Source organism: Diadema setosum, chromosome 5 (assembly GCF_964275005.1).
Source record: "Diadema setosum chromosome 5, eeDiaSeto1, whole genome shotgun sequence".
NCBI lineage: Eukaryota > Metazoa > Echinodermata > Echinoidea > Diadematoida > Diadematidae > Diadema > Diadema setosum.
The window spans coordinates 44,991,324-45,011,988 of NC_092689.1; the positions used below are offsets into that span (position 1 = coordinate 44,991,324).

The 20,665-nt window shown below is 38.1% G+C and overlaps 1 protein-coding gene across 1 annotated transcript in view; it reads left to right on the forward strand.

The window, feature by feature from the left end:
- Positions 1–20,665, forward strand: part of LOC140228740 (rap guanine nucleotide exchange factor 2-like) — a 125,156-nt gene that overhangs the window by 47,872 nt on the left and 56,619 nt on the right. The window contains exon 5 of the mRNA XM_072309021.1: positions 11,536–11,611. Within this exon, the coding sequence (XP_072165122.1) occupies positions 11,536–11,611 (76 nt within the window). The remainder of the gene's footprint in view (positions 1–11,535; positions 11,612–20,665) is intronic.

Sequence of the window (20,665 nt, forward strand, 5' to 3'; positions counted from 1 at the left end):
TCCTCTGTGAAACACATATGAAATCAGAATAACACATGTCAACTTCCTGCTTAATTTCTCTACATATATGGACTTGGCAGCAACAAATCAATCTTCTTTTTTTTTTAATCTATTTTCTTCTTTCCATGCTGTAGGCATTTTTTTTTTTTTTTTTTTTTTTAGTGCATAAAAGAGGAAAATATCCGGTTTGTATATTTCATGCAATATTCTGGTCATGAATGGAGCATTGTTACATGCTTAACTCATGAGTCATCCCTTCAAGCTGTGGTTGGTTAAGTTCTCTCAGAGACTGTCATGTCTTAACCCGCTCCATACTGAATTCTGAAATGCCCATAGACTTTAATGCACAGACCACTAGGTTCCCGTACAGAACGGGTCAACAGTGAGGTTTTCTGTCATCGTTTGAAAAGACCTTGCTGGGGGGGTGAATGTGGGTTGTATAAAGAACAATGTGTGAAACGTGTGTGCTGAATTTAGGACTAAAAAGAAAACAAAATTTAGACTTATAGGCCCCACATTCATATTTATCATATTCCATCATTGTTGATGATAGTGATAATGTTTTGGTTATGTCAGTGACAGTGACAATAAAGATGGTGATACTTCGCATCTCCTACTTAGGTATACCAAGTAGATGTAGATACTGGTATACCAAGTAAATAGGCTTAGCAGTGTATACCAAATAGATACCGGTATACCAAGTATTACCTGTAGGTAAACCAAGTAGATACCTGTAGGCCTATATGCCAACTAGACATTGGTATACCAAGTAGATATCAGTATACCCACTAGATACCGGTTACCAAGTAGATACCAGTAGGGCCTATACCAAGTAGATACCAATATACCAAGTAGATACTGGTATAGGCCTACCAAATAGATACCGGTTTAATACCACATAGATTCCGGTAGAGTCAGGTGGATGGAAATAAACAGAATGTAGGAGACACAGCAGTTCATGAAATTTCACTTGACATTCTACAGAAATTTTGTATGTTTACCAGTCAGTCAGGAGAGACTGTACAAATTACAGCCACACCCTTCCTTGTTTAAAACATACAGGACAAGGAAACTTTAAAGGTAGGGGATACCTTTTACACACCTCCCAAAATGCAGCAAAACATTAAATATGAACCTCAGGGGACTTGTTTAGGCCACTGCTGAGAAATTTGGAAGTCAACAGTTATCTACAATTTGAATAATGCACAAAACTCAACTACTCAGTAGTTCTGTGTGTCAGCCACACTTAAGCCTTTTTGTTGCAATCTTCTGTATTTTTTATCTATAAACACAAATCTAAAAGTATAAGAGCTGATGTAATAACATATAGAGTATGTGGCAAGTATATAGAAATGTTTGTAAGTTTTGATGAACTTTCTTCACAAAATATACATGATGGACACACATGCAGTGCATGGGTCTGCAAAGGTAGCCTAGTAATGTACTGGAATTTACGGTGAGCCCCGAAAAATATTCAGTTCAAAATCTAACGGTCAATAAAAATGTACTAACTGTTACCTTCCACTTTCAATACTTTATGGGAGTTTCTAAAATGATACTCTCTTCAACATACCACTGTATTTATACAACTCTTCATTTAAGGCATGCAAATGGGATTCCCTACCTTTAAGGTGATTCTTTGCTTGTCATCAGGGCACAAGTGTATTTGACAGTAGGACATACATGCAGTAATGCTTTGCCTCTTTTGACTTGAAAGCATTTTGATGAGAACATTGCAGAAAAATTTATGAGAAAAATCACATGACCACAGGAATGTTTGAATTTGCTATAGACCAGTTGTTTAATGTAGCGGACATGTGGGGTTAGAGGTCAGTATATTCCATGATTGATCCTCTACCTTCCGTCAAGACAAACAATGTTTGGCAGAACATCTTTTTCATTTCTCAAGTATTACCCGCAAAATGCAATACACAGCCTTTTAGTGTGCCATACATCTTGATAGAAATACAGAGTTTAAAATTTGCACCCATTGACCATGGAAAGAAGTTGAAATAAACAAATCTGGAAACATTAAAACCAACTAACGCACATAGAATTGAATGGAGGTTAAGAATATCAGAGATTATAATCATGTGAGTTATAAAATGACAGTGGTTGAAGGAAAGTAAAAACAAAGAGGCGAGTTTAGTAAAGGAAAGTAGAGATGATAGTGAAGAGAAAGTCTGCTGAGAATGAGATTAACAGCAGGAAACAAAACTGTGTGGGAGGAGTGGGAAAAATCTCACCACGACATGGTCATTGCCTACATCTCAAATTATCTGTCAAAATGGCCTCATTCCTGAGAGAAACCGTAATGTGGCTGATGCAAACCTTGCGCCATGTGTGCTGATGGTGCTGCTAGCAACCACAAGCAAATGAACGAACCCTGTGGATATTTTTTAATAAGAGTAGGATAAGAGAACAGACACAGATTAATATAAAATGCACTTGGAGGTGTCTTCACATGGAAGGTGATGTTTGCAGTTTACACAGAATTGTGAAGGAGCTCTTTGTAATCAGAAGGCTAAGTCTGCATCATCCTGTGATGGAAATGAGTATTGAAAAAGCTAGATGGAGGAAATATAACAAACCTTTTCATTTTCTTCTTGTTTGGTGTAAAAGCCAATAACAAAGAAATGGCAAAAGCAGAAATAAAGTTACTGCATTTGAAGCTATGTGACATTGCCTTAAACATAAATGACCCATACCTAAATTACAGACAGTACTTCAATTTCATGAATTTGAATAATGTCCAGGTAGTTGTGATGGTTTGGTACTTGTGATTTTGCGACTTTATGATGAAGCCAACCCCTGTAAAGTTGTTTATCAATATGTTGATAAGATGTTGTCTGTTTATTGCAATAACCTTATGACCATTCCTTTTTATTTCTCCCTCTAACCTTTGCATGTGAAAACAGGGCAGCTTATTATGTGGGGAATCTTGTTTATATATCTCCATTTAAAAATTTACCAGCCCTATTAAAGATGCCATCATCTCACAGTATTGAAAAGGGTATTGAATGCCAACTGTAGAGTGTATATGTTGCTGTAGAATGGAGATATTTCATGCTCTGCTGAACATATTATGATGTATGAACATGCAGAGGCACTGCAAATGTTTAACATTCTTTGTATTCTAGAGTGGTGCGGCGTAGTGCAAACGCAGTCGCTAGGTAGCGTGGAGATGTTCTGAAAGCTGCAAATCTAATTAGAATGGTAGTCAGCACAAATTAATGACACATTTAATACTCTGTGAGGTGCTTTTAGCTCGCACCTGTTTTCCTCAAGCTGAATATGACATCTAGACCCCAGGACAAATTGAGACTTCTATGCCTGACGTAAATGTCACTGCTATGGAGGGAGACATATTTCATACACTCAGTTTGTAATACAGAATGTGATAATAAGAAAAGCAAATACAATTGACGTGGAAGCAGAATAGTTCAAGGAAACCTGTCAAGATTTTAATTCCCGAAATATGCATGATATATTTAATTGTTTTCCTCTGCAGGAGAAATGCTACATGTAAAAAACAAAACAAAACATAATTTTATTGCCTGTATTATTGTGCATTGCATTTTAAATGCCAGGTGTATATACCAGCAAATAAACTGCCTTTGAAGGATAATTTGACCTAGCATTTTTACATCTTTGGGATAAAAAGCAGGTCAATGCCAATCTCTTGAATATTGGTTTGAAAAATGCATTGAATCTATACTGAAGTGAAGGTGATATATTCCAGAGATTTCTATTTATATTGGCAATATTTTTTCATGACCATACTTTCGATAATTCCAGTTTACTTAATTGTCCCTTTGCTTAAGTTTGTTTGATCGTCACATGAACAAGTTTTGGTTTCTTTAAAATAATGTAACTTTTTGATGAGATACAAACTCTTCAGGGATCTGTCATAGTCTCCCCTGAAGAATACCATTTGTGACCTTGCACCAGAAAACTTACAGACAGATGCAAGGGTTAATCTGCTGGTAGGCCTGAAAAGTAGCAGTGGGTTCATATTGCAAATGTGCCATAACTTGAAGGGACGGATATCATTAATTCATTTTGATTTCATTTTCACTGACTAAGGATTTGATGAGGACTTTGCTTGTATAGGACAGTGAAAAACCTTATATAGGATGACAGTACTTGCCGTTAGTTTGCATTCATTGTTGCAACTAATATAACTGTTTATAGGAAACACACACACATTTGATATCCGAAATCTCAATTTTTTGATCTGGGCCCTGTTGTATAAAATTTGAGATCAAATATATGTCAGAAAATCAGACCTACATCTCTGAATACTCAATTCTGATTGGCTGATACCTGATTTATGTTTGATTTTATGACCTGTAAGCAGAAGAAAAGCTTGCTGCATGCCAACATTTGTAGGGTGAGGCTGGTCGTAGTTCTTGTTACAAGCAAGCAATGCCATTCAAAAAACCAACTGTTACAGCAGATTGAAAAGAAGGGGGAGGGGAATGAATAACTTGACACCATCACAATGAAGATTATTTTCACAGCCTCATATAGATCCATCCTTGAAAATTGTGAAGTTACTTCTACTTTGAATCATATTTTGTGCGATATTCATGGTGCATTTGTTTAGAATAAAAAGATAACATTTAATTAAAAAAAAAAATCCGGTGGAACTCATCCCTTGGGAACTCTGGAATGAGGCTGAACAAAAAGGAGCAATTAGTAAGGCTATGGTAATTCAGCTTATGATGCAAAAATTGCAATTTCTTTATCTACTTCTTGATAGAGTCTGGGACTGCATCACCAACATCTTTGATGGAGTTGTCCTCCAGATTACCTGAGAGTGATGCTGTGGTAATGGCCTCTTGTGTGTAGATATTTTCTGCTTGTAACTTGTGATGTTGATGTCATCACTGAAATCAATCTTTTGAGGAGAAATGCCAATAATGACAAATCGACTCATCATGATAATCATAAAGGCAGCATAGTCTTAAATTGTCTCAAACTCTAAATCAATTAGCATATGACAGCTTTGTTTCTTGATACAACATCCTACAATGTAGCAGGAAAACTCCAGAGCAATGGCTTTGTTGGGATGTTGATTGTATGCAAAACTATGAACTGACTTGATCTACCATTTGAGTGGCAGATATTAACAACAGCATGGAAATTGGAAGTTGTGGGAGGGGCTAGCAGTAGTTTCATGACTAAGTGGAAGGAGGAGGAGGAGGAGGAGGTAGAGATAAGGTTTAGTGCAGCAAGGAGGAAACAAGTGAAGCCAGGAGGAAAGTATGAATCATTCGTCTCCAGTCTAACTGACTTCTTTAATACCATGCTGGCTTCTTTCCATGTCACTTTCACTTCAACATAAATCAAGGAGTCCTGTTTGGTCCTGGGCTCCTCGAACTTGACTTCTCATCCGTCTGTCTGTCTGTCTGTCTGAAGTTTTGCTTACTCTCTGTCTTTTAGTTTGTTCATGTGTGTATGTCTGTGTGTGTGTCTGTCTGTCTCACTTCTTTCTCCGTTCACTTGTGTTTGACTCAAGTGCCTATTACCATTATCTACCATATTTTTATGTGTTTATCTGTTTATCAGTCATTGTTTTCCCCTCTTCATGTGCCATTTTTTATCAGTCCAAATAGAGTACCCACCAAACATTACACATGCTCTCTGTTTGTTTTTGTACATCTGTCTGTCACCTTTAGAATTCTATCTACGTCCATATGTTTATTTGTCTGACACAACGATTGAATATAGATACCCCTTCCCTTTGCATAAAAGTCTGGAAATTTCATGTCAGTAATATGCTGGCAAGGCATCCGTCTCTGTTGTCAACTGAAAGGTTCCCAAATGCACTTTTTGCAAGGTTAAAATCTATTGCATGTTATGTCTGCACTCATGCTATACCCAATCAATTTGAAAATGGATGACTAAATGGGACTTTATTTAGATATCATTGATTGCATTTACATGGCTCTTAGGGAGGTCACAGTGAAAATGGGCACCAATTGTTATTTGATATACAGCAATATTACAGGAAATTGCTGTCAGTGGGTTATAATTTCATGCACATACAACATTTTCTTTAACTCATTGAAGACTAGTCCCTCGTATACTTGGACAGGTGTCTATGGGAAACGCGCTGTAGCAAAATCAGAACGTCCTCAACAGGTTAAAGAAAAACAAGCAGCTAGAAGCAGTTCAAAATTTTGCTCATAGCTATTAGTGTGGCCCTAGGCATGTGGGTACCTTAGATTTTCATTTCTGTTTCACAAATCTTTGTGCTAGGGATCGAGATGTAAATTTTAGATATAATTTGATACTGTACTCTTAAATTGGGTGCAGTCACTGTGTACGTCATGCTACTTTGGCAGTGCACATTGCCACATTAATTCATATCAGCTGTGCATGATTATTAGAGATTTGTGAAATACATGTTGTTTATCAAATTAATTTCTCACTCAATTCTTTCAGTGAAGAGATATTGAGAGAGAAAACATCACATGAGAAAACTCCCTTGACATCCTGCTATGCCCTGCTTGGAGATGTTAAATAGTGTGATACTCTTCATTCATTTTGTTGGATATAAGCCAGGAATCCTGCAGTAATGACTCGCTAGTTAGCCTAATTCAGTGTTGCATTGAAGATTTCTTGACAATCTGTTCTCTAGTAGTCTTTAACTGAATGAAATAATTGAATGGGACAGTATGTGAGTACTGCATGGAATCTTTTGATCCGATAATACCAACCCATTTGTATTTTGGGGAGTTAATGAATTGATAAATCCATGCCATAGTGTATCCTTCAGCTTAAACACATCTTTGTGTGGATAGCCTTCAGATGTAAAGTCTTGTTAATCTTTGCTGCAATGAAATGAATGAACAAGGTTGCTGTCACATCGGTGGAAGCATTGCTTGAGTGCCGCTACTTCCCATTCCATCCTTTGTCCTGTGTTTAACTTTCTGGCTGCGTCTGAAGGCTCCCGTCACAGACTTGTGCTTTCAGCATGACAGAAGTGTGAGAATTGATCCAACTTGAGTGATCATCCCAAGCTGTGTGAACCCACATGAATCAGTTTCCCACATGCAGCTTACAAGCTGTGTATTAAAACACAACACACGTTGAGGGCTGACAAAAACTTTGACTACTGGTGCACTCGATTGTGTATTAGTAAGAAAATAAGTGACTGGAGAGATTGATTCATGATCAATACAAATATTATGTTTACTTCTACCAGCAGTTTCGCTGCATAAAGCATTTAGATACTTAAGAAGTAAATACCAAATAAACTAAAACTAAAGTATGAACGTCTTCAGATTTGGGTTGTAGGTTGACTTGTTTGTTTTTACCTGTTGCTAAACATGGTACCAAAACTGAATTGTTTCAAATTATATATTTCTAGTTTCACAGATTACTGTCTTTTGACTTTGTCACTTGTATCCAAAAACATAGGAGTGATTGAATACTTGCATTTAATGCATCTTTTTGATATGAGAAATGAGTGGGCATCAAATTAGAATTAAGTAAATGATGTGAATGCATAGAAATAGTCATTATCGATATATTGTAATACAAGCCTTCAAGTTGCTCTAACTTGAAATCAGTGATGTAGACAGCAAGTTATGTGGCAGTTCTGTTCTGGATTTAGAATTACACTACCAATGGTACTAAACCTTCTATTAAAAGACAAGTTTACCTTCATATACATAGTACTCGTGGACTGAGTGAATGCAGCTAGATTAGTAGAACACATCAGTGAAAGTTTCAGGAAAATAAGACAATCCGGTCAAAAGTTACGAACTTTCACTGGTGTGTTCTATTAATATTGATGCATTCTCCCATTTTACATGTAAATGAAGGTGAACGTGTCCTTCAAGTCATTAGTTCCAGTTCCACTGCCCCTAAATAAATTGAATAATTCCCAAGTGAAATTCGGCTTTGCAATACAGGGCATGGGTGAAGTAGTTCCCATGGCACATCTGCCAGTTGTCAGGCTTGATCTAATCGGCTATATGAGGATTGTAGTTTTATACCAAGCTAGGGGCAGTCATTGTAAGTCAGATGACACACCATTGTGGTTTTGAAGCTGTACAACCCCAACCCCCTTCCCTGACAAACTTGGTTTGGGATTCCTCTTCCATACTGACATAGCATAGATGCAGTGTCACTGACCTTTTAGAGATAGACACTGGCTAAGCAAGCTTTACAAACCGGTACCGTGCATTACCACAGTCTCTTTCATTCAAGCCAGTGTGGTTGAAGATGTGAGATTCTTGTCACCCTAGGCGGCACACTATTCTGAGGTTCCAGGAATTAACCCCATCTCCATCTGAGGGTGATTTTAGGACAGACATCCTTGTGAGAGCACAGAACACAACAGAGGTCAAAGAACTGTTCACACCATAGACAATCTTCCATTCAATGGCCCTGCCTTTGATTCTGGCAGAGAACTAGCCCTAAGTATTAGGATTATTTGATTATGGAATGCTCTGCCAGGAATGATAGTTGAGTATCAATATATGGTGATGAAAGTTTTGTCTTGCAGTATGTAAAATGTTAACTTGTTCTCTTAATTGTGATTTATCCCCAAGTAATCAGAGATTTAACCCCAAATAATCGGTGTCGCAAAAGATAATCGTCAGATGACCTTAGCTGAACATGACTGAGTGAATATGATTGGATCCACTGCTGGAGTGCACTGATTTAGTGTGAACTCTATTGAAACTCCAGTGAACTGTCATTCAGTGCAATATTCGCCACTGAAGACCATAGATGAACTGAGCTCACTTCACTGAAAGAACAAACTGCTTTAAGTGTTGCTTGCCGACATCATAAACAATATTTTTTTTTTCCAGATAATGGTTTCATGATGATAGTTTATCAGTATGTCTGCATTTGCTATCATGATGCTGTAATTGCTCCAGATGATTTAGAGTAATAACTACAAATATGTTGAATTAATTGCAGCATTTAGCTGTGTCACTTAAAATACGTGTGATGAAGAATGGAATGATACCTGACTCCAATTAATTGGCTTTTAAGAGTCTGCTATGCCACTTTCTGTTTGGCATCACCCGGTCTACATATACTTCCTCTTGAAGCAGAGAGTGTGAGTTGGGGAAATTGGTTAATTTACATGCATGTGATGGGAAATAAAATGCTGTTCTGCTGCTGGAGAATTGTGCCCAAAGTGAAAGACAATGTGCTCCTGGACCATTGGGTAATCAATTGCAAACAAAAGCTCAAAGTTGTCAGCTTCCCTTTCCTACCTAGCTATGGAAAATCCTTGGTTAGTTAGGTCTCAGTGTAATGTACAAAATTGCTGGAATAGAGAAGAGTCTGACATTGAACAGTTGTTTTTTTTTTTTCTGAGTTGTAAATATTGTGTCATGTGGGAAATGATTAACTGTAGGAAACAAAATGTCTTGGTTTTTTTTTTTCTGAGCTGTAAATATTGTGTCATGTGGGAAATGATTAACTGTAAGAAACAAAATGTCTTGGGTTCATTGTGTACTTTTACTTTCACTGAAAGGCAGAAAAGACAATCACATGGTGTTCAGATTTCTCTGTCATGTTTTATTCAAGCCTTGTTGTTGTGACCTATTTTTTGTTTCTCTGAACTGGAAATGTCAAAACAATGCTTCCTTCTGGGACCCATGCTCTCAGCTCCATGTGTAGATATCTCTGCTGGATATCACATACTGTGGCCTTGTCCCTCTGACAAATCTTTCCTTTTTGTTTTTCAAGTTTCAGTTTCAATTTCATACATAACATGCTTCACTGTGATGGAGTCATGTATGATGGCCATATATATTCTCCTTATTTGGAAGAAGAAATATGACCTGCTCATTGTTAGATCAGGAAAGCAAAAAACCAAAACAAAACAAAGAAACAACCAAGTGATTGTTTCATTGTCGTCCCCTTAGCATAGAGTTTACCTTCTGTGCTCCACTCCCTTGGAAGAATTCATCAACAGTCTCCTTTTTCTTCCATAAAACACCACTTGTAGAATGACATTAACAATGGATTCCATTGACGGCTTTAACTGGAGGAGCCCTCATGCCCTCCCCTCCCCCTTCAAATTTTACTCATTAAGGAATACTGTAAAACGAGGAATGTTAGCATGCATTTTAATATCGCTAATTTTGCGAGTGCCAAGATTCGCGAAATTTAAATGCATGCAGAAGTTCTTGTTTACACTATATGCATTGAATGTTACATGCAACTTGCTAAAACTTCATGCCGTGAAAAAGGCCATTGGCTTCAATTTGCAAAAATTTCATGCCGCGAAAATGTGTTGTACAGCATAGCAATAATTGTTGATGCTACGAACTGAAGCTGAAGGCATGGAGTGAAGAAGGTCCCTAATCCAATCTTGTGTATCATTTTGAGAAACTGAGTAATGAAAGGAAAGCAAGCATTCCTCAGTCTGATGATCAAGGTGTGAGCTTTCTTGGATCAATCTCCATGGATGAGACTCCAGAGATTTGAAATTATTCAGGCAAAATATGCGATGCCAATGCACATATGATTTAAACCAAACTTCATGTCACACCCCATTAAGGAAGAAATATGAAATTACTCTCAAATTGTCTTTTTCGTGTCCTTGACCTTGTAGGGTACTCCTATGCATCGGTCTATACTGACTTTCTTTTTCTTTTTTATAGAAATGGAAAGAAAAGAAAATTATTGTCGTGAAGTAGATGTTCTTCAGAGATCCTTTTTATCTGTAAAACCACAAATATTGCAGTGAAATGGAGATCAACCTCTGCAATATCTGCTAGACCTTTTATTTAGGCCTGCAAGCCCCCACCCTATTTTGTTTTTGTTTGTTTTTTCCTTTGGAAGTGTGCCCCTTGTTGTAACAGGGTTACATTGGTAAATGACTTGCATAGTTGTGTATTTTCTTTCTTTATTTGAAATTCAAACAGCAGTTATTTTACATGTACATTAACGGCAGTGTCGATTAACAAGCTATTCTTCCAGTTCACACAGCTATGATACGTCTTTACATCCCAGCAAAACAAATTATGTCAAACAATGTGCATCTAGACTCCTTTTGAATATTGGTAAATGGGTTAGCACCAGTTGGTTTAAAGTCCTGGAGCCCATTGCATAAAAGTTATTGTTATGGTAACTTTGCCATCCAATGGTAACTACCATGGCAACAATACTCAACAGCCAATCAAAATCAAGAATTCCATGAAAGTTACCATAGGATGGCAAAGTTACCATAATAGTAACTTTTATGCATCGGGCCCCTGTAGTTTACCAGTATTTTATTTCATATGTCACTACTGTTTTATTGATTTCTTATGTTTGTGCCTTCTCTTTCTGGACTTGATATCATTTTCTAGTTTGTTTTCCTCTTTTAATCACTTCTTTTTAAGTTGAATTTCAAGCATTGCAGTGTCGTGCGTAAAAGGAGAGCTGCATATATCTTATGAGATATAATCTTACAAGAAATTTTCACTATGATTGTGTTCAGGGTAGTTCATTTGTGTTTTTGATGGTGACCTGAAACAACTGTTTTAATCATTTTGTTCTACTCTGCAGTTTTGGCAAGCGGACATCTGGCAGCGGAAGAAGAGGAAACGATTGCCTAATCCTAGAACATTCAGAACTCCTCGTGGTGAGTATGGCCTACTTTGGTGTTCTTAACCTAGCAAAAATGAGTTGACTATCTGGTTGATTGTCAGACAGAAGCAAGTGAAATAACTGCCAGTGAGTTGGATGCACACACAAACACCAGGAAAACATTTATTGAGGAAAGAAGAAGGGTTTTCTGTTGTTTAGTACTGAGTATATTGCAGTGAATGTGTTGTAGATTTAGGGTTTACCCCTGACTTGATAGAATCATTTCCCTTTACAAATCAGTATAAGTTATTTTAGTTTAACTACTTTCAATTAATGCCTAATTTCCCATGCTACTGTGAGTGATCAATCTTTAAAATGTGTGCTATTGAAACTAGAAAGAGATGGGTTTTATTGCAAAATGCTGCAATTTTTTTAAAATTAATTTATTTTTTTATTTTTTTTAAAAGAAATGAATATGTAGGAATAGCTAAACCTCGCATGGCATAGTACCAGTTATGTTGCAACATACTGTTTGGTCAAAGACAAGCCTTGACAAAGCATTTTAAAAATGTTTTTTAGACAGTGAACACTACCTTATGATCTCTGTAAAAGCAGTATGTATATCATATGGTTTTGATTCAGTTAATTAAGATAATTGTCACCCAGTAGGAGATGCTGTAGAGATAGAAAACCTGAATATCAAACTAAATACAGAGAAGTGAACATTATAATGGCAGACCTTGATCAAGGATAGCATTAATCGATGGAGGACAGTGTAATTATTACTGTGGCTACTGAGATCACTATTTGTCTTTTATCATGACTTGGTGACTTTCTGTACGTAGGCCTACCCTTTGCCCCAGCATAAATGAGTGACTGGATGTTCTTTTGGCCTTGTCATTAGACTTCCAGATCTTCACATTGTTCAGTTAGGAAATTGGTCATATTTAATAGGTGAATGTACCTCCCCCTTGGCAGGCAGTACATTGTACCATCATGTGTGACATATGATGCTGAACAGATCCTGGTCTAGAAGTTTGGCAGTAAAATAGTATGCCTTGATACAAGGCTAGCACCTTTTCTCAATAGGACATATTTCCAGCTTATGAGAGTGTGGGTTTGTCATCCTGTCAAACATCCCTTTAATAGCCAAACAACTTGTTCCTTTAACACATCTATCATACCTAGGAAGGCAATCTTTCCAAAGTTGGGCTAGATTAATATTGTGGTGCACTCTTGAGTCAAGGTACTAAAGTCTTCTCTCAAAAAATGTTAGTGAAATGAAACAGCTGTAACATTACATACAGCAGGGAAAGAGAGCAAAGAATCTGTCTGCCCCTCACATTGAAGGTATTTCAAAGGTTGAAAGAAAAAAATGAAGTGAAGCAAAGTATCCGCCTGCTTGTCATATTCAGGGCATTGGATTGTAAAGGGAGAAACGAGAGGGGAAGGATCAGTAACGTGAGTCAAAAATTAGTCATGGATCAGTAGGGATTATGCTCTGCTGGCACAGGTCCCGTTCAAGCTAATGATTAGCATCACATCATTTATGAAGCAATCTGAAAGGGGGAATTAAAGCCTGTCGGTGAAAAGTCTGTGAAGTTTAGGGCTCTCCAAGGCTGCATCTCTGCCGTTGATGCGTAGAGGGATTTGTATGCCAGGGACAGGGAGCATCTGATGGGAGACTGACTCCGTGTAGTTCACTCACCCCTGTCTGGGTAGAGAGATGAGAGAAAGAAAGGGTTAATATGAAGGGGGGGGGGGGATCGTAAGAAGAAGTGGTTAATGTGTGGGGAGGGGGCGGAGAAGAATTATTTCGCACAATTTGTGTGAAATATCACACTGTAAAGGTACATATTTTCGTGTAATTTTTTGTGACCAGCCGGGCAAGATGACTTTCACTTCATTTTGTCTCTGCGGAATCAAGACATCATCCATTGGAACATATGGCAAACAAAAATAATTGTGAGCTTTTATTTTTGATATAGTTTCTGTTTGTGCAAAATGCACAAAAATTTCCACTTTTACAGTATAGCTCTGTATTTTGCATAATGTATTATGTAAAAAGTCCAATGTTTATTCTGTGCCATGATCATTGATAATCATGAGTTTGGTATGGAAAGAAATTGTAAATAGTCGTCTTTTTGGTGTCAAATTTGGGGCTGCTATATTCTTTGATACTTATCTCAGTTTCATAACTTTCATTTCATTATGGTGTAATGTTTGGTTTGAAATGATTATTTCAGAGTCATTAATTGCAGAATAATACAATGGACAGGTTTCTGTTATACAAAGCATTAGGATTATTTTAAGGGATTTCTGTAGATATCATGACTCTGACTTCTTTTAATTGAGGAAAGAGATGACAAGGGTGAGAAATGAAATTGATCTTTTTTTCTTTTTTTTTTCAAGGATAGCAGGTCGGCCATTACATTAATAGTTCTCTATTTTAGAGCTGCATGATCCCTTTGACATGACCAGTAGTACACCCTAGGAAACGAACACTAGTATTTCTCAAAATGTGGGACTGCCTGTTCTTACCATCTGTGCTCCTTCACAGCACTTACTGTAAGCATCCACTTACTGCTGCTGAGCAACATATCTCCATATCAATCATACCTGCTTCACATTGAGAAGCAGAGAGCTCAATGGCTGATTAGGGAAGGATCTTCCCATCAGGCTTCCTACCCTTCAGACAACTTAGTTTACTTTCTCTTGCACGCTACCTCTATCTGCCCCAGGGGTGATTACACAATGCTTTTGCTTTCCGCTACCTGCTCTATCTCGCAAATGATTAGCAGGTTTAGGGTCAGGTTCATCCTTTCTCCTCCCCAGCCCCTCATTCCTTCCTTTATTCTTTTGACTTCGACTTGGCTCTCCTGCCCCAAGTCTTAAGTCCCCTCCTGGGAGGCATGATTCACTAGAGGGCTTTTTACACTTGTGTTTCTTAACCCCGGACTTTCTCTGACCCAGGACTATCGTTAGTCCCGTACCAATTTTTTCAGCTTTTTACACTCGCCAATTAGTCCCGTACTATCTCTTGTCCGGGGCTAAGGAGAAAACTGACCTTTTTACACTCGTCTTTCTTAGCCCCGGACTTTCCAAACCACATGAATATTCATAATTACGCTGTGTACTGTACACGTACACGCACGCACCGGCAGCACTTGATTACCTCGTTTCTGATTGGTCAGTGAGGGTCGCACTTCGTCTCCGTCGCTTAGCCCAGGATTATTTTTTCGTTCTGTTTACACTCACTTGCTTGGCACCGCAATTGCGGTGCTAGCACCGCAATTGCGGTGCTAACCCCTGCTATTTTGCAGGGCCAGATAGTACCGTACTATCGGTGGGGCTAGCCCACTTTGGCAAAAACGAGTGTAAACAGAAAGTGGGCTAAGGATAGTCCCGTACTATCGGTGGGGCTAAGGCCCCCCCTTAGCCCCACCGATAGTCCGGGGCTAAGCAAAAATTTACAAGTGTAAAAAGCCCTTTGGTAGACCAGGGCCTTGGGAGGAGGTGTCTGTAGCTGGTATAGCCAGTGAGTCCTGGAGGAGTTACACAGGGGAAGTGGTGAGGGGGAAAGTGTGTCAATGAACTGCCACTTTTACCAACTTCAAGGAACATCATGATGGTTGGGAGACAAGTAAAGAGTTTTTGACACAGAAACTAGGGCTCTATATGATTCTGATAAATGCATCAAGTGTTTCAAGCAGCAGGCAATACCCACAACTTTGGCAACTTGCAAAATCAATGTTGACATCATCAGGATATTACTATGTAAAATTAAAGGAAAAAAAATGCTTAACATCTGGCTCCTGCCTAGATGATATCAACTGTTCCCATAGGTGATGGAGAGGAAAGATATTTTCTGCATGCAGTGTTCTTCCAGACTTTGTGGTTATATACTCCTTCATATATTTTCAGAATTAACAGGATATCTACCATACTGTTGAATACATTCATCTTTTTATTCCTAACCAGTGATAGATTTGTAAGCACAATTGCACACTTCTCTGCTTCTTGTGTAGAGTAGTGATAAAATCTACAGTGGCCTGAAGACAGAAATATGTACATTTTCTGGCACAAATTTGTCTCCAAAAAATATGCCATGCCAGCAGTTCTTTCCTTGACCCTGATTTTTTCCCTTCTCCATGTCTTCCATCTCATCGGTATGATGTCTGGGTGCAGACACAAGTAATGGATGACTCAGCGTACTTTAGAAAACACAAATAGCTAGATCCAAAGGGGGAAAAAGTCATGTTAGGACATTTTATTGAAGTTGATGGAAGGTTTAGAAAAAGTAGCATGCACAAATTGCTCTTTTATTGGTGAATTATTAAGTAGATGATGGCTCTTTCATGAAAGGAAATGACAATGAAATTCAAATTCCTTGTGATATCTGTGCATCATATTGTTCTTCTGTCCGTGCTTGTTATGCCAGAGGCTGTATGGTTTAGGTTGTCTGTCTTTCAATCAGTATGTCTGTACCTATTTATTTCTTAGGATGAAAATGATATGAAGCCAAACTTGACGTCATACTCAGATTGAATTCATGTCATGAATGAATGATCAGTTAACAATGAATGAATTAGATTTTAGACCATGTGCAGTCATGAGATAAGGTAATGAATATACCGCAATTGTGTTCATTGGGGTAGGTATCAGATTAAGTCATAAAACCTCATGCAATATTGGTTACTATTGCAAGGCAGTTTATTCCTCATTACCTAAAAGTGCGTGGGTAAAATAAAGGTGCAACAGGCATAGGCTTATACTTACAGGGCAATAATGTACATTAGAATTTGTGAGATTTCAAGTTATTATTTTTTTTTAAAGCAGATGTAAAGGCAGCGTAAGGATGTTTAGTAGCCCACACACATACATAAACATGCACACACACACACACACACACACACACACACACACACACACACACACACTTGTATATCATAAAAAAAAGAGAGTCCAAGGGATGAATAAAAATTCTTCAAGAGTTACTGCATTTATTGTGCATACTGTTCATACCATATTAATAGTCAACTGAGCTCTGTGTAGTTAAAAAAAAAGTTTTTAAGTGTCCACGAGGTGATGAAAATGTGTCATTTCTACCTCTACACTGTGTACGTGTGTGTATGCATCAATGCAGATACACTGTATAATGAGTCTTTTCTCACCGTATCACTGTAGAGAGCGTTAAGTTATCAATTAAGCTGTGGTCTACCTAGATTCATTCCAATCGAAAGCATAATCACAATTACTGTTTCTTACCCTTTACGAACACCAGCTGCCCTTGAGATAGGTTATGACTATCAGACACTAATCCTTCACAGTGTGATTACTTCAACAACCAATCTTTTTGTGAAGTTTGTGAAAGTGATTACTGAGGAGTATGATTTGCTGACAGTCGACCATGGCTTATATGCCACCTATGACATAGATATATGTCTTTGGACTGTTTTTCCCTTCTTAAAGGGAACCCAAATTCAAATAGCAATGTGGATTGAATTAAAGTAGCAATATTAGTAGAACACATCAGTGAAATTTTGAGGAAAAGCGGACAATTGTTGCAAAAGTTATGAATTTTCAAAGTTTTGGTATTGGAATCGAGATTACTAGAAGTGATGATGTATTTGTGGACCATAATATAAAGAAAATATAAAGAAAATTCCACAAAAATTCACTTTTCTAGCATAATGAAAGAGCACTTGACTAACCGCTTTCAGAAAGCAGTGGGAATAATTACTACCTTGAACAGATGTCAGTATCAAGTAGAAGGAATGTGTTATTTTCATGTGTGTCCCTTCAAGTAGGATTTCAGGAGACAGTGGTTCAACTTGTGTGAGACTAGGCCCGAGTATACCAGGGCAGGTGTCTACATGGGAAATACATGTTTTAAATAACAATATCAGCTTGTCCTCAACGGGTTAAGTGATGCTATCTTTGTATTTAACTCTTATCCTGCCTTGGTAAGTCTCTCTTTTTTCCCCTCCCACTCTCTTTCTCTCTCTCTCTCTTTCCCCTCTCTGTCTTTCTCTCTTGTATCTGTCTCTCCCTCCTCCCCTTCCCCTTTTTTTTTTGTCTCTTTTCCCCCTCCCCCTCCCCCTCCCCCCCCCCCCCCCATCTCTCTCTTTGACTTTGCTCTTGGTATACTCCTGTTTGCTGAATGCCACTGCTACAGCAGTGGCACAAGGGCAGTATATAGTTTGCCTATTAGGCATGGCATTCATATTTTATTCAGTGGTCTGGGCCTGATGCTGGCAGCTCTCATTTCCTTCATAATGAGTGTGCAGGGAGTGAGTGTTTTCAGGCTCTGTCGCTGCTCTGCTTCACCCACTTACTGCCTGCTAGAGAAGTGCATCGAGAGAGAAAGATAACCAGGTGCTGGAAGGCACTGCTACATAATGTACAGCGTGACACATTTCTGTGTCTTCTTCATGCAAATGCACCCCCCCCCCTTTTCCTCCTCTTACAAATTCTCACTCTCTTCTACTCCATGATCATACATCTTTCCCTGAGGTTAATTAATTTGGAGAGTGACTACTTTGTCCCTTTTTTTCCATGCCCAAACAAATGATGTATTCATGTGTGCATGCAAGGAATACCATAGGAAGGTGTGTATTCGCGTCTACAGGGACATAAGGAAGAAGAGAATGCTGATGGGTTAACCTGTTTTGTGCTTTGAGTGTGGATTGATACAGAAAACTCCATAGTGTTGTGCTCAGTGTCCAAAGTCCCTGGCATGGAACGGGTTAAATGCAAGAGTGTGTAAGGATCCGTAATGGATTCCAGGGAAGACAATGACGAGACGAGAAAGTGGCAAGGATGGCTGTAGGTAAGGTCTCAGTATGAAATAGACTAATATTACCTACACATATTGACAGAGGAAAAGAGGAGAAAATTGCGAGGGGGTTGTGAAGGGGACCAGTGGAGCAAACATCAAGTCTAAAATTGAGATAGGTGAGAGAAAGAGGAGGAGACAGCTGGATTTAATACCATCCCTGCCTCTTGGGACATGCATATCTTATTGAGCCACCGCGCTGGGATGCTAGATTTTCATCCCTCATCATTTGACAATACAATAAAGTGCAGGGAGCTGGGTATTGGAGGGAGGAAGGAGCCCCTATAAATAGGAGCTGGGGTATTGGGTCTTCCCTGACGTCAGAGGGAACGAACGATAGGGAGGGGAGGACCACCGGAGAACGTGATATTTGATGCGGCAAGGGAAAGAAAGAGGCTAGGAAAGGTAGACTGAAAGAAAGTAGAAGAGTTACGAAGGATGCAAGGACAGAATGTAGAAAAGATAGGGAAAATTACATAGAATATACAATACACTGCCAGAAAATGAAGACAGGGAATATTGGGACTGAAAATAAGGAACAAAAAGAGGAGGAAATGGAGAGAATGGCAGTTTTGCAATACTAGATAATAATTGTGGATATGTAAGGTCCTGTTAGGGTTTGTTTTCTTTATTGATAATATTATTGTGTTGTTGTTATTATTACTATTATTATTATCATTATTATCATTATCATTATTATTATTATTATTATTATTATTATTATTATTATCATTATTATTACTATTATTATTATTACTATTATTATTATCATTATTATTAATATTATCATTATCATTATTATTATTATCTGCAGACCACAAAATAAGAATAGAACATGGTAATATTTCTGTATAATGACCTGTTGGAGGATAGAATATCAAACCAACAGTAAAGTTTGCCATGTGCTGTTATATTTCATCTGTGTGTAGTGTATCCAAGATAAGGAAAGTAGTTGTACAATGAAAAGGATCCTGATGGCAGAGGTCAAGGGATATATTTGCTTCCTCTTCATGTACTGGAAAGGATTTTGACCAAAGGTCAGCATTTACTTTAGTCTATCCTGTTGTGAAGGTGACTCTGATTTTGGCAAAGTTTTGGACGCAGCCCTCTCTGAATCTCACATTACGGTAATATGAGGCGGAGCACAAAATTTGATCAGCGTAAAGAGGGTGTAGGGACTCTCCTTCATAGATGTGCTGGGTCAGCCAACCCACATGCATTCCTGCCTTTTTTACTTTCTTGTGCCAAACAGATCTGGTTACATTTAACTGACAGGAAACAGGAGATGACAATGATGGTAGACAAACAAAGGATTAGCTAGAATCTAACCCTTTATGCTCTACAAGATGCCAGCATTTAGATGGACGGACAGAAGATTGTAAACTGATGGCTGTACTTCCATGCAGCCATGAAGTGATATGACTGCAGAAATAACCCATAATGCAACATGTACCTCACTTTGTAAACATGTTACATAATAGGGTAAAGTACTTGTGCCAACAGATATCATGAATATCTATCAGAAGATATCAAGGATGATTAAATGTGACATCTTCACAGCTTTCTGCCAGTCTTAACATTTTTAGTCTTCTACAAAAAATTGGAAAATATTAAACAGTAATTTGATCCCTTAGAGCAAATTCCTATTTGTCCTTTTATTCCTATTAATAAAATCATGATCCAGCTGTATGTGGAGTGACAGCAAGTGTCTAGCCTAAGTATCCAGATATAAAGATGACAACTTTTCCCCACAAGGCAGTCTCATATGAAGTTAGACCCTTTGCAGTGTTGTGTGCTTTTCTCTACTACAACCCTTAAATGACCAACGGACATGGCTAATTGATAAAACTGACTACTGAGCATTTCACTGTGGGATTCACGCGGACACAGAGAATATGCATGATACAAATCTCAAGATTTTTTCCTGCATGGACATAAAAAATCCCAGCAAATAATGTGATCAGCATCACAATAAGAAATCCAAGAAATCTCACAATTATTTCAGAATTGTCATGATGATATGCAGTGTGGATTGTGTGTGAATGCCAGAGCAAAAAAGAGTCACCAATATGTTTGGTAGATTTCGGACATGTGCAATTTGGTCGACAAATTATCATGATCGGCATTTAGCAGGATATTTCTGTCCATCTGACCTGGCGTAAAAAAAATCATTTAGATCGTGATTGTTTTCTTGCTATTTTGTCTGTGTGAATGCGACTGTGAAGTGCAGTTGGTTGTTGATGAGAGTTTCGCCATTAACATTTAAAGCTG